The sequence below is a fragment of the Cryptomeria japonica genome, chromosome 10 (assembly GCF_030272615.1).
Source record: "Cryptomeria japonica chromosome 10, Sugi_1.0, whole genome shotgun sequence".
NCBI classification, from domain to species: Eukaryota; Viridiplantae; Streptophyta; class Pinopsida; order Cupressales; family Cupressaceae; genus Cryptomeria; species Cryptomeria japonica.
In genome coordinates, this window is record NC_081414.1 from 240,604,895 (window position 1) to 240,615,958 (window position 11,064).

The following is an 11,064-nucleotide window of genomic DNA, read 5'->3' on the forward strand; positions in this document are numbered from 1 at the left end:
GATAGCTTGGATTGTAGATCAAAGGATGCATCTCTTCCTTTTCTTTATGTTTTGTTATTGAAACTTAAGGCATTAGAAAAGCCTAAATATTGTATGTAGATATGAATAGGATACTACAACATTTCCTTATTGAATAAAGAATCTTTATCTCTTTATAGAAATGATTATTATGATATCATTGGAAACATCATTTAGAGCTTAGAATGGAAAAGTGTATCAAAATAGGTCCTTATTATAGGAATTATGAGTTTATTTAAGAATAAAGAGTATTTTATTCCATAATTGAATATAGAATAAATTACGTCTTTACAAATGGACATGAATATGCAAATTTCACCATTACAAATAATGATGCTTTTCAACTAAGAAATATAAAAACCTATTTATTTCTACCTATAGAAATAATGAATGAGATAGGGAACCTATAATAAATAGTTCACAAGGGACCAGAATTTCTAAAGTTTTTGCAAATGGGGTAGCAAACCAAGCGGACTAAGAGATGTTGGACGAAATCCATAGTTAAATGCACTTGAATCAAAGTGAAATTGGAATGGGTATTCTATTCAAAAATCTTGGTACTTGACACCTATGAGCAATAAAAAACTATGTAAGTAAATCTTGGATAAAACATCATAGGACTCGATATACTATAAAACAACACCTAAAAACAAATACTAAGAATTAATAATTTAAATGAGATAAAAAATGATATGACAAAATCACTATGAAAAGTCAAAAAAATAAAATTACAAATCTTTTAGAAAAATAATATTTTTCAAAATACATTATAATTAAATTAAAATATTTTCTAATCAATATTCAAAATCAAATTCACTTATAATACCTACGGGTACATGATTGGTGAAAATGGGGATTTTTTTCCTCTTGAACAATTGGAGAGAGCACAAGAGGCCATAAAGGCCATCAAGAATCTGTTCTTCACTCTATGTGTCAATTAATGTAACTTTTCTTTTCTCTGTTTTTATTGAAAAAGGCGCTACCCCTTATGTAGCAATTTGAACCAAAATTTAAAAAAATAAATAATCAAACTCACCAATCTATATTGAAATGTACCTTGGTAAATTCGATGTCACAATTGACACTACCAATGAGCATGTTGAATGATTATGTGAGAATGTATATAAATAAATAGAAATAATAAATTAAAAAAAAATCTAATTTCAAAATCCATTATAATTAAATTAAATTATTTTCTAAACAACATTCAAATTCAAACTCACCGATCCATATTTTTTAAATTTTAACAACTCACCTTAAAGGTCTCACATAAGTTTTTGCTAACTTATTTACAATAATAAAAATAAATAAGTTTTTTAAGTCTCCATATCTCTCATGAATTTGTAAGACACGGAGTCATTAAATACTGTGCCACTGCCACAGTATTTCTCACCTAACTTTTGCCAAATTTAAAATTTTTTAAAAATAAATCTAGAAGGCTAATTTTCACGGTTCTCTTATCAAAATATTAAGCAAATACTTATGTAAATACGGCAATACGCCCATCAAATTTAGGCCCGAAAAATGTTATAACTCCCTTCGAAAGGAGGAACGATGATTACCGACGACACTCAACAAACTAAGCTGGCAAGATTCAAACATTCCACTCCCAAGACTTGGGAGTTTAAAACTATTGACCATGTGACCGTGTTAAAACTATTGACCATGTGACCGTGTGCCTTAATATAAGGCGAGGTGGTGGACGCCCGCTTTGTCATGCGCAACATGCTCCTTTGCATTCCCTATTTGGCTCAGAATCACAATTGTTCAGGAATCGAGATCGAACCTCACTGTCATCTCTACATCTCTACTTTAAAACTGCAATAAATTTTCTGTGAAAATAACACAAGCCTTCCGTGAGTGACAGGCTTTTGCTTGGGTTGGATTGAGCTTTACCAGCCACAGGTTATCATACAGGTTACTTCGTTTCTTTGCATCTTTCATCATCATTTTTTGATATTCTTTTGTTTTGCAATTACTTTCTTTAAAATCTTCCTTGCAAGGGTAAGCTTAACCATCCACTACTTTTCTTTCATATTTTTCCAATATTTTTTAGCATCAGTTATATTATGTCTATGACCGGCTCGGTTGTATTCTTCTTCCTGAAGTTACATCTTCTCTTCTTGATCGTGGTAGTATATTCAGGTGTCTAAAAATTTTGTAGTCTTTTTAAGCTGGTAAGCGACCAAAGAAACATAAAACAGATGCTTGCTTCACAGAGATGGTGATTTTTGTTTTATTTTTCTTATTTTTAAAGAAATATTTATTTTCTTTTAGAAATCGTTAGTTCTAGCTTAAGAAGATTAAGATCTTAAAAAGAAATTCATAAAAAAAAATATAAGTAATTGTAAGAGCTTGAGGATATACCGGTAAAGATCAGACAAAGATTCACCAGGAAACTCGAAAACATGCTCGCTTTCTTGAATTCGTTTCGTTTTCTTTTATCTTTCTTTTAGGCAGTAAATAATTTTTGAGCTTGTTATCCTGTTGACCGTAGATTTATTATAAAACATTGCACATTAAACTGCTGGTGAAATCCCAGAGATCCAACGGAGCCCTGGCTTCGGACACGGGTAACTGTTTGATATAGAATGTAGTGAAAAAAATTCTTGATAAACTTAAGTGCAAGTCTTTAAAAGTTGAATGAAATTCTCTTTAGTGTCGCAGAAAACATTTTTGAGCCTTTTTTATATGATTCTTTCGTTTATGCAATTTCGCTTATTTGTTTTCTTCTTTTTTCCTGGAGATATTTGAAATGGTTTCAAATTTAGCTCAAATTCTTGCAATGCAACTGAATTTTTTGAAAATGCACACTTACTTCAAGATCCTGTGAAATTAGCGTAGAAATCTCTTAAGTTCACTCAAGGTTTTCAAAATGCTGTCTTCAGATCTTGTAATGTATGTGTAAAAATCTCTCAAATTCATCCAAAATCTTCAAAAATCTTGTGTGTCAAATGCTTGGTTTCAAGATTTCATACGATGCAGCCAGCGAGGTTCGAGCTCATTATAATAATTAACCGTTGGTGCCACTATACTAAATATATTGTTAATAATATTCTGATCGCAGAAAAAGCGTCGTGAAGATTTACAAATATTAAAAATATTTATCCGTTCCAGGGGCTTAATGGAGAGCTCAGAGAATTCAAAGCGTGAATTGCGCAATCCGAGCATCAACTCAAGAACATTTACTTCAGAAGTGTTTGACACAGAAGTTGTACCGTCGTCGCTTGCAAGTATTGCACCAATTCTGCAGGTTGCCAGTGAAATAGAATCGGAGCGTCCACGTGTCGCATATCTGTGTAAGGAGTTGTTGTAAAGTATTTGGTGAAATGAATACTTAATCCTAATTTAAGCTACGCGAAATATTTCTTTGAATTTTCGTTAATTGCAGGCAGATTTTACGCATTTGAGAAATCTCATCGGCTAGATCCCACTTCGAGCGGAAGAGGCGTTCGCCAATTCAAGACTGCTTTGCAGAAACGTTTGGATAAGGTAAGAATTAATGATCAACTAAAATCTGAACTGGGTATGCAAAATTTTAGGCTTCATAACGACTGCATGTTTCAAAGTCCATTTTAAATCATGCCCTCCTTGAGTTTCAAATTTTCAAAATTCATTCATTCTTTCTTTTATAATAGAGTGAGCAATATATTTATTAGATGCATGTATGAAACAGCTAACGCGAGGCTGTCAACTAAACATGCCGTAAAGAAACAAGGCTTAAAACTGCCATCCTAAAACTTCATTCAATTCCTTCCAATTCAAAATTTCAAATAGTTTATACCATCCTAAAACTTTATTCAATGCCTTCCAATTCAAATTTTTAAATACTTTAAGTTCAGACTTTCGGTGGTTGTTCCCTGCCGTCCACAGACTGGAACTTGAGTGTTTCAGCCTATCGCTGCATTCCTATTAATTTCAAGCTTACAAGTCCTGCATGTTCAAAATTTTCAGGAACTGGATATCATCCTCAGGGAAATACTGGAAGTGATTTACATTCCACAGTCCCAAGCATTTCATCGTGCACTCTATCTGTTACATTTTAAGCTCTAGTCAAATTACACTACAGAGTTTTGTAAGCATGCACAACAATGTAAGCATTTTGGACTATTAAAACCAACCAAGTGAAGTATTATCTTCTACATGGTTAGAGTATTGTCCAAGTATCACATCTTTGTGCACTGATCCCTGAGCCTAACTGCCACCCTGTTTTACCAAAAGTTCTGTTTCATGTTTCTTCAGAATACCCAATAGAGAGACAGAGTGTCTCAATGATCCAGGGTCCTCGGAGCTAGCGGATTCCTTGTGAGGATCTTCTGCTACCACTAACTTCAAACAGCGTACAAAGTCTTCTCCCAAAATAATCAGAAGAATTGTAGTAACATGTCTTGCTTTCATTGTCTCCAAGTTCTAACCTAGACAGGAAAAATGTACGTTGAACTTGACACGTGGGATAAAAAATCGATAAAACAATTCAGTTTGCACTAAGTTGACTTGCTTCTTCTTTCAGCTATCTAATCCACAATCTCAATCAATACTGCATTTTAGGGTAATTTCACTGATTTTAAGGATTACATCTATCAGATTACTACAGTCCATGATACTGATTATAATTAGTTTCTGGATTCAACTGTCTGAGAACTTTTGCATCAACGTTTTGGGTCACACTCCATGAACCATCATCAGAATGAAAGAGAACAGTTGAAGAATCTTTTTAAATTGGCATATCTGTATTATGGCCACATTTTTGTTCCCTCCAATTTCAACCATGGGATTGCAAAATAATCAGTGCATTTATTCTCCCCTATGGCAGCTAGAACGAGGAGCTCATCCATATGTCCTACTTTGAAGTAGGATGTTAATCTATTTGAAAGATATCAAACCATCAAATATGTTTCTTCTGCAGTATTAGATTTTTTTGTATTCTTTTCTTAATTGTACTTCGTTTCCTATCAGATATAATTACTGGGTTTTAACTTACAGGACAATGGACAAACACTAGCTTCAAGAGTTTTCTCGAAGGATGCACAAGAAATTGAGCGTTTTTACAGCCAATATTATGAAAACTATGTCAGGGCTCTTGATAGAGCTGAACAGGCTGACAGGTTCTCTAATTTACAAATGTTTATCTTGTACAATGACTGCCCAATGAAGTTGTTAGCTATTATTGTTAAGCAAAATTTCCCCTTTCATGTAAGGTACTGTAAGTGGTGTTTCTATATACTGAAAGTAAGCTAATTTGTATTTAATTTGACAGGGCTCAGCTTGCAAAGGCCTATCAGACAGCTGGGATTCTTTTTGAAGTGCTGTGTGCTGTTAATAAAACTGAAAAAGCAGCAGTTGCTCCTGAGGTAAAGTTTACAAGAGAATGATTATAGAAAATATTTTTGGACGTAGATATTTGAGGTTATTTAATCATTGCAGTGCATCTAGGACTAATATTAAGAATAAGTGAAACTTTCTTAGTACTTCATATGTGTGGTCAATTTGGTAGAGATGCTAAATTTGTTTTACAAACATTAACCAGATTATGGCAGCAGCCAAAGACGTTCAAGAAAAAAAGGAAATATATGCACCTTATAATATCCTTCCTCTTGATGCTGCAAGTGCTTCACAAGCAATTATGCAACAGGAAGAGGTAAGAGAATTCTGAACAAATTTATCAGAAGAACAGTAGATGGACTGATATATTGTTTGCTAAGGAATTTCCAATGCATGTACTTTACTTGGACATCTCCCTTTATCCAAATAAGTTATGCCATACATTTCATGGGCATTTTTAGGATGTATGATAGTACTTTCTATGTTAGACGAGTGACATACTTCCCTTCGGTTCCTTGATAATTTAGAAGTTACTTCCTATCTATATATGTAATTCTATGTCCATATTTGTATATCTGTGTGTAAATGTTTACAGGTCTCATTTATAAGAAAGATTCTTTATTTTCTCAGGTAAGAGCTACTGTAGCTGCCCTGCGCAACATCCGTGGCTTGAATTGGCCTTCCTCATTTCAGAAGCAGCAGCAGAAGACAAGAGAACTAGATCTTCTTGATTGGTTGCAGGCATTGTTTGGCTTTCAGGTCAAATCTTATGTTTAAAATGATGTCATGATAAAAATGTTTTATTTTCAGTACAAAAAGGTATGATCTGGATGTCTTGACAAATTTTTGCTTTCTATGCTTATTCTTGCCTTCAGACAGATAATGTTGCGAACCAAAGGGAGCATTTAGTTCTTCTATTGGCCAATGTACACATAAGATTAGAGCCTAAGCCAACACCTCTCAATGTGGTTGGTGCTCTTTCCTCTTGACAAACCTATGTAGCAATGATTTTTGTGAATGGAAAGTTCATTTCCTTGCCTAATCTTGACAATTTATACTTGCAGCTTGACAAACGTGCAATAGATTCAGTAATGAGTAAGCTGTTCAATAACTACAAGAAGTGGTGCAAATTTCTTGGTCGGAAGCATAGTTTAATGTGAGTTATAGAAGACATTTTTATTTGTGTTAATGCGCATTTATATGTTTTAACAGTTGTCCTGTTGGGTATGATAATCTTCTGTCACAAACATTGATTGAGTCCCAATTTATTTGTTTTTGATGTTTCCTTAATGGAGTATAGATGTTTCTATACATTTATAAGCCCCTGAAATTGTACCACTGGTATTACTAAATGTTGGACTTTGATGGGATTTAATACAAGTTATAGAAGATCGTTTTATTTGTGTTTATGCTTATTTGTTTGTCTTCACAGTTTTCCTATTGGGTATGATAAACTTGAATCACAAATATTTATGGAGTTCCAATTCATTTTCTTTTGATGTTTCCTTAATAAAGTAGAAGCAACTGTATAAATTTATCAAGCCTCTAAAGTTGCACTATTGTGGTACTACTAAATCTTGAATTTTGATTGGTTTAAATTGTGCTTGGCCTTGGTGACTGGCCTGTATCTTACTAGCTTGCCAAAAGTAGAGCAAGAGATACACCAGCGTAAAATACTTTACATGGCACTCTACCTGCTGATATGGGGTGAAGCTGCAAACATTCGCTTTATGCCAGAATGCCTTTGCTATATTTTTCATAATGTGAGTATGCCAACATCTTCCATTAAATTAGATTATGATGTCTAACGCCTTGGCATTGCTCTTAAGTCCTTTTAATTTCTGGAAGCTTTTAAGTTCTTAATGTTTTCCTGTAGATGGCCTATGAACTACATGGAATGTTAGAGGGAAATGTCAGTGTTGTCACAGGGGAGAATATCAAACCAGCATATGGTGGCGATGAAGAATCATTTCTGACAAAAGTCATAACACCTCTATATCATATAGTTGAAAAGGTACTTCATTATGTAGTTTACATCAGATTTCACAGCAACTTACACTATATGGATGCTGGGATTATAAATGGACTGTGTTGGTATATGCTAATTATTTTGGTATTTCAGGAATCTAAGAAAAATAGGAATGGAACAGCACCTCATTCAACTTGGTGCAACTACGATGACTTGAATGAATATTTCTGGTTTGTCAAAATCAGCAGCTTTGACATGTTTTGAAATTGAGCTCAACCAAAGTCCAAAATGCTAAATTTTATGCTTTAGTTTCTTTCTCATATTTATTTGATGTGTTTAACAGGTCAGTTAATTGTTTTCGCCTTGGTTGGCCAATGCGTGATGATACTGACTTTTTCAGAACTTCAACAGATACAGGATCTTTGACACGTGTATGTATAATACTACAAAGTTATAAATTGCTGACTTTCTAATTGGCTAAGATAGAAAACATGAGCTGACATATGTGAGTGTTCACTATTTGGAATTGTTAGAAAAGCACAACAAAAAGAATGGGAAAGATGAACTTTGTGGAGATGCGTACATTCTGGCACATTTTTCGAAGTTTTGATAGAATATGGACATTCCTCATTCTGGCATTACAGGTATTTTTCAAGAGAATCACTGTATTTTTATTTATAATATCAGGGTTCATTTTTACAAATTTCCTTTTCTAAAATGAAAAACTCATATTGTACAGGTCATGATCATTATTGCTTGGAATGGATCCAAGTCCCTAAAGGATATTTATCAAACTGACCTTTTTGTGCAAGTCTTGAGTATATTCATTACAGCAGCAAGCTTACGGCTTATTCAGGGTAAATATTAAGTATATCATTAAATGCTAAAGAGATTTTGTTCCTGGTTTCTCAAATTCTCTGACTATTGGAATTGTCTTATAAGTCACATTTTATTCTTGGTAATTATGAGGCAGATAACTTGAGCGATTTTGGTATTTCCATGGCGAATTTACAAAGACGGACTTGATGTTTTTTTTAATTCCTAACATGCCCTGTAATTGGTGCTTAACTGGCATTGCATCTTTTATAAGAAAAATTTTTAGTCAAAAGATTTAATCGTTTCATTTAAAAATTATATGGTCATTAGTTTAATGTCATTATCTATATAATTTTACTTAAAAAGTGATTTATGAAAACGGTACCTAAGATCACATTTTTCCAACACTAATGCTTTTTTAATTTTGCAGGCATCTTGGATGTTTTCATGAACTTTCAGGCTTATAACAGCACAAGAATCACTGTTCTGATCCGGCTAGTTGTGAAGCCAGTTGTTGCAGTTGCATGGGTTATCATCCTTCTGCTATGCTATGTGCATACATGGGAAAAGCCACCTGGAATTTTGAAAACCATTCAGATGTGGATTGGATATAGAGGAAAGATGCCATCATTATATATATCAGCTGTCGTCATCTATTTGCTCCCCAATATACTATCTGCTGCATTCTTTGTGTTTCCATTGCTGCGGAGATGGATTGAAAAATCTGATTGGCATATTATACGTTTTCTCCTCTGGTGGTCACAGGTGCCATGCTCAACCTTCATAAGTTAATATTTTAAGATGCATACAATTGCTTTCATACGAATTCTAATTTCTAGCCAACAATGTTTCTGCTGAGAAAGCAAATTTCTTCCATTACTATTCGTGCAATGCTATCTACATAACATTTATGGATGATTAGAATAAGCTTCTGTTTCAAAGATGCTGTCCTTAAGATCCTCTATTTTATAAACTATGGAGTTAATTTTTGACACTAACCTATTGAGTATACTAACTTTAGACAAGAATTTATGTTGGGAGAGGAATGCACGAGAGTCAATTCACACTTTTCAAGTAAGTTTCCTTATACCTTGTTCACTGAGTAATGATTGGAGTCATTAATCTATATTAAGAACTAAAAATGTGCAATTTCAAGAGGAAAAACTACCCATCAAATTCAGCTTTATTTGCTTTCTAATTTTTAGTTTTTTAAATAAATGTGAGCACCTTTTGTTGTACTTGCAGGTATACCTTATTCTGGATGCTGCTATTGATCAGTAAATTGGCTTTCAGCTACTACATACAAGTAAAAATCGAAGTCATTTAGATATATAGGCTCTTGAAGAGTAACATGCCAATGAATTGCAGAATTAATATTTGCAAGATGCCTTGTCCATGCAGAATTAATATTTGCAAGATGCCTTGTCCATGCAGATAAAACCTCTTGTACAGCCAACAAAGGACATAATGAAAGTAACACATATTCGTTACCTGTGGCACGAGTTATTCCCAAATGGTACTGTTATTGAAAGTTTCAAATGTTTTTATAATATCTCTAGAAGTAACCAAGCAATTTTCATCTAATACTGGATCATGAATGTTTGCAGTACCAGGAAATATAGGGGCAGTTATATCTCTCTGGGCACCTGTAATATTGGTATGTAGCATTTGGTCTTTACAGTTGAGATTTTACACACTCACCCACACATCATTCTGGTGTTCAACTTATGCTACTCTACTGTATCAGTTGTTCCTTTGAAGACCAAAACTCTGGTCAAGAGGGACTGTATAGAATGCAGTGTTATTGAAAAAGAAATGGCTTCTGTGAAAACTGCTCCTCAAAAATCTGAAATACAATAATAATTTTGTATATCTTAATCTGTCCAACACAAGTTGCTTTTTAAAAGTGAAAATGTCTTTTTGATTATTCATATCACATTATGCACAACCAAATATATTAATTTTATTTTTTGTTACCTTTATAGATTTATTTCATGGACATCCAGATTTGGTATGCAATATTTTCCACCTTATCTGGTGGTTTTAGTGGAGCCATGAGAAGGCTTGGAGAGGTATTGGAAGTTATGAATTTCATATTGATGTACCTCAGATCATGTTTTCTTCTAAGCATATTGAAATTATTCTGAAAAGGTGCACTAAGAATATCAAATTAACATCAACACATTGCTCATGGTTAATGCGTTGTAAATAGTAATACACATCTTAAAGAATTTGATATTGCTGTAATCAGATCATGTTTTACCTTAAGAATATTGACAATTATTCTTAGAGGAAGAAAAAGAATATCAAACTAACATCAACACATTGCTCATGGTTAATGTGTTGTGAATACAAATCTAAAGTAAAATCTAGCTATTCTCAAACTGCAGATCCGGACATTGGGAATGTTGAGATCAAGATTTCATTCTTTACCTGGTGCATTCAATGCTTATTTGGTGCCATCTGAAAGGCGTCTGCAAAGAAAATTTTCTTTTGCTCGGCGATTTGAAGAGGTTAATCAGACTCTCTATATTCTGTGTTTCAAAATAGAAGTGCATTAAATGGAATCTAAAAGTGATTCTCATCATACATGCACACCATTGCCTTTCAGGTTTGCCCAAGCAGAAAGACAGAAGCTGCCAGATTTGCACAGTTGTGGAATGAAGTTATTTGTAGCTTCCGTGAGGAAGACATATTAAGCAACAGGTAAAAATCAACACTTTTGATATTTTTACAAATAAAATTTTGAAGATAACATTTTCCACATGACTGACATCATCATAGCTGAACCATACAGAGAAATGGACCTTTTACTCGTTCCATATTCCTCAGATTCAAGTCTAAATCTAATTCAGTGGCCTCCATTTTTGCTGGCCAGCAAGGTTTGCAGTCCTCACAATATCAGTGAATTTATTGAAATTTATCATTTCCAACCATAA

The 11,064-nt window shown here is 33.6% G+C and overlaps 1 protein-coding gene across 1 annotated transcript in view; it reads left to right on the plus strand.

Moving 5' to 3' along the window:
* Positions 1–1,743: 1,743 nt before the first annotated feature.
* LOC131063857 (callose synthase 5) overlaps positions 1,744–11,064 on the plus strand; it is a 29,574-nt gene continuing 20,253 nt past the window's right edge. Inside the window, exons 1-24 of the mRNA XM_057997813.2 lie at positions 1,744–1,935; positions 3,086–3,317; positions 3,410–3,510; positions 5,002–5,123; positions 5,276–5,369; positions 5,546–5,656; positions 5,971–6,099; positions 6,216–6,308; positions 6,405–6,496; positions 6,977–7,103; positions 7,217–7,354; positions 7,463–7,539; positions 7,653–7,740; positions 7,843–7,953; positions 8,049–8,166; positions 8,556–8,890; positions 9,147–9,199; positions 9,371–9,431; positions 9,560–9,641; positions 9,733–9,782; positions 10,111–10,197; positions 10,516–10,638; positions 10,737–10,831; positions 10,923–11,007. Coding sequence (XP_057853796.2) covers positions 3,143–3,317; positions 3,410–3,510; positions 5,002–5,123; positions 5,276–5,369; positions 5,546–5,656; positions 5,971–6,099; positions 6,216–6,308; positions 6,405–6,496; positions 6,977–7,103; positions 7,217–7,354; positions 7,463–7,539; positions 7,653–7,740; positions 7,843–7,953; positions 8,049–8,166; positions 8,556–8,890; positions 9,147–9,199; positions 9,371–9,431; positions 9,560–9,641; positions 9,733–9,782; positions 10,111–10,197; positions 10,516–10,638; positions 10,737–10,831; positions 10,923–11,007 — 2,547 coding nt within the window. The 5' untranslated portion in view covers positions 1,744–1,935; positions 3,086–3,142. The remainder of the gene's footprint in view (positions 1,936–3,085; positions 3,318–3,409; positions 3,511–5,001; positions 5,124–5,275; positions 5,370–5,545; positions 5,657–5,970; positions 6,100–6,215; positions 6,309–6,404; positions 6,497–6,976; positions 7,104–7,216; positions 7,355–7,462; positions 7,540–7,652; positions 7,741–7,842; positions 7,954–8,048; positions 8,167–8,555; positions 8,891–9,146; positions 9,200–9,370; positions 9,432–9,559; positions 9,642–9,732; positions 9,783–10,110; positions 10,198–10,515; positions 10,639–10,736; positions 10,832–10,922; positions 11,008–11,064) is intronic.